This window comes from Leucopleurus acutus (genome assembly GCF_964270905.1).
Source record: "Leucopleurus acutus genome assembly, chromosome: 13".
In the NCBI taxonomy this organism is placed as follows: domain Eukaryota; kingdom Metazoa; phylum Chordata; class Mammalia; order Artiodactyla; family Delphinidae; genus Leucopleurus; species Leucopleurus acutus.
The window spans coordinates 53192355-53194358 of NC_139155.1; the positions used below are offsets into that span (position 1 = coordinate 53192355).

The window sequence follows — 2004 nt, forward strand, 5'->3', positions numbered from 1 at the left end:
CCCTATAAACCTGGTCCTATGGATGCTGGCAAATGGCCTGGAAAGAACAGGTGCAGCATGTTATAGAAGACCACAGTGGCTGGTGGCTACCAGCTCAGGTCTCTCAGGTCGTGGAAACTCGGTAATAACTGAGGGAACTGTGGGTTTTAACGTATGTCAGATTTCGAAGATGGGGCGGGCTTAGTTGAGCGGAGTCTCCCTGGGGGCGCACAAGGGAAGCGGTTGGGAATGAATGAGCCGAGGCCCCGAGCCCGCGTTCCTGGCGGTGGCGCCCTAGCTCCAGCGCGGTGACAACAAGCGTTAAGGTAACAACCGCCGCCGCCGCCGCCGCTGCCGCCGCCGCCGCCAGAGGATGGCTTCCAGCTTCAAGAAGTCAAACGTGGCCTCCACCAGCCAGAAAAGAAAGGTGGAGCCTAAGCCCGAGCTCACTGAAGATCAGAAGCAAGAAATTCGCGAAGCGTTTGCCCTCTTCGATGCCGACGGCAGCGGCACCATCGACGTGAAGGAGCTGAAGGTGGCCTTGAGGGCGCTGGGCTTTGAACCCAGGAAGGAGGAGATGAAGAGGATAATCGCCGAGGTGGACAAGGAAAGCACAGGGAAAGTCAGCTTCAATGACTTCTTGGCTGTGATGACTCAGAAGATGGCCGAGAAAGACACCAAGGAAGAAATCCTGAAGGCTTTCAGGCTCTTTGATGATGATGAAACCGGGAAGATCTCTTTCAAAAACCTAAAGCGCGTGGCCACCGAGTTGGGGGAAAACCTCACTGATGAGGAGCTGCAGGAAATGATTGACGAAGCAGATCGGGATGGAGACGGTGAAGTGAACGAGGAAGAGTTTCTTCGGATCATGAAAAAGACCAGCCTCTACTGAAGTTGGTTTCTCCCGCAAGCATGTATAGGGAGATTGAGTTGATTTGCTGGGTTCCCTGTTTCTGTTTTGTGAAACCTTGAGGTAGAGGCCAGCGCTGTCTCTCCTCTTACCCCCAGCTGGTCTAGATAGTTCTATTTCCAAATCTCTAGCTCAATTATAGAATTTTAAAGATGCTTTTAATGTGAGTTTTGGTTTTTCATTCCCAAGAGCAGACCTGGAGGAGTGTAGGTTGAATCAAAGATTCTGAAACTTCTTTCCATCCACCATTTGTCTTGCATTGGTGGACACCCATTAAACTGAAGGCAAGACATACTGCCTTCAGTTTATATATATATATATAATATATGGTTCATATATTATTCCTTAAATTCAAGTCATTGTTCTCGCATGATAAGGTGGAATCACCAGCAGGTCATCCTAGCCATTGATTTTCACTTAACTGAATACTGGTTTGAAGGAAAAGAGTGCAGCCATTTATTGGGCTCAGGAAAGGTACTGCTCTAAAGGATAGGCTTGCCTTTGGCCGGTGGTAAATGGTGCTATTTAAACTGTTCTCTGGTTTCATCACATGCAAATGATTCTTGATTTGTGTGTACATTATCTACTGTGGGTATCGGGGCCACAATGTATTCTTGGGCTACAGAATAAAAACAGAATTTAATATTGGCCCAAGCAAAGTATGATTGGCTTAAGAGATTAAGCTAACTAATGACTTTGAGTAAATATTTATAAATGTAAGATCTTAGCTTAGGAAGTTGTAAAAAAATATCTATAACACACTTTGAGCTACTTACTTGGAAAGATAAACTAGTGTTTTAGTTATTAGACGAGTTATACTATAACCTTAGTCATTTTATTATTGCTTTATTACAAGCCACTGTCTACCTTCTAATTCTTAGAACATCTTGGTTCTTGATACTTAATTTCCCCTCCTCTGGTATATAGTTGATGCCAGAATGTCTGGCATTTAAGTAGTTCTCTATTTTATAATCCCAGGAAACTATTTGTTGTGGCTTGTGTATGCATTAATACTACTTGTTCTCTGTTATAAATTAAACCTTTCTTGTTTTGAAATAAAATACCTACCCATTCGAACATCTACAAATATGAAGTTAGAGAAAAGTTAAATAATA

General features: G+C 44.0%; 1 protein-coding gene across 1 annotated transcript; it reads left to right on the plus strand.

Annotated features, from left to right (window-relative positions):
* Positions 1-352: 352 nt before the first annotated feature.
* On the plus strand, positions 353-871 carry CETN1 (centrin 1; the record flags this gene model as incomplete). The annotated part of the gene is made up of 1 exon (XM_082852895.1): positions 353-871. One exon carries the CDS (start codon positions 353-355, stop codon positions 869-871), a length of 519 nt encoding a protein of 172 aa, XP_082709021.1.
* Positions 872-2004: the final 1133 nt, after the last annotated feature.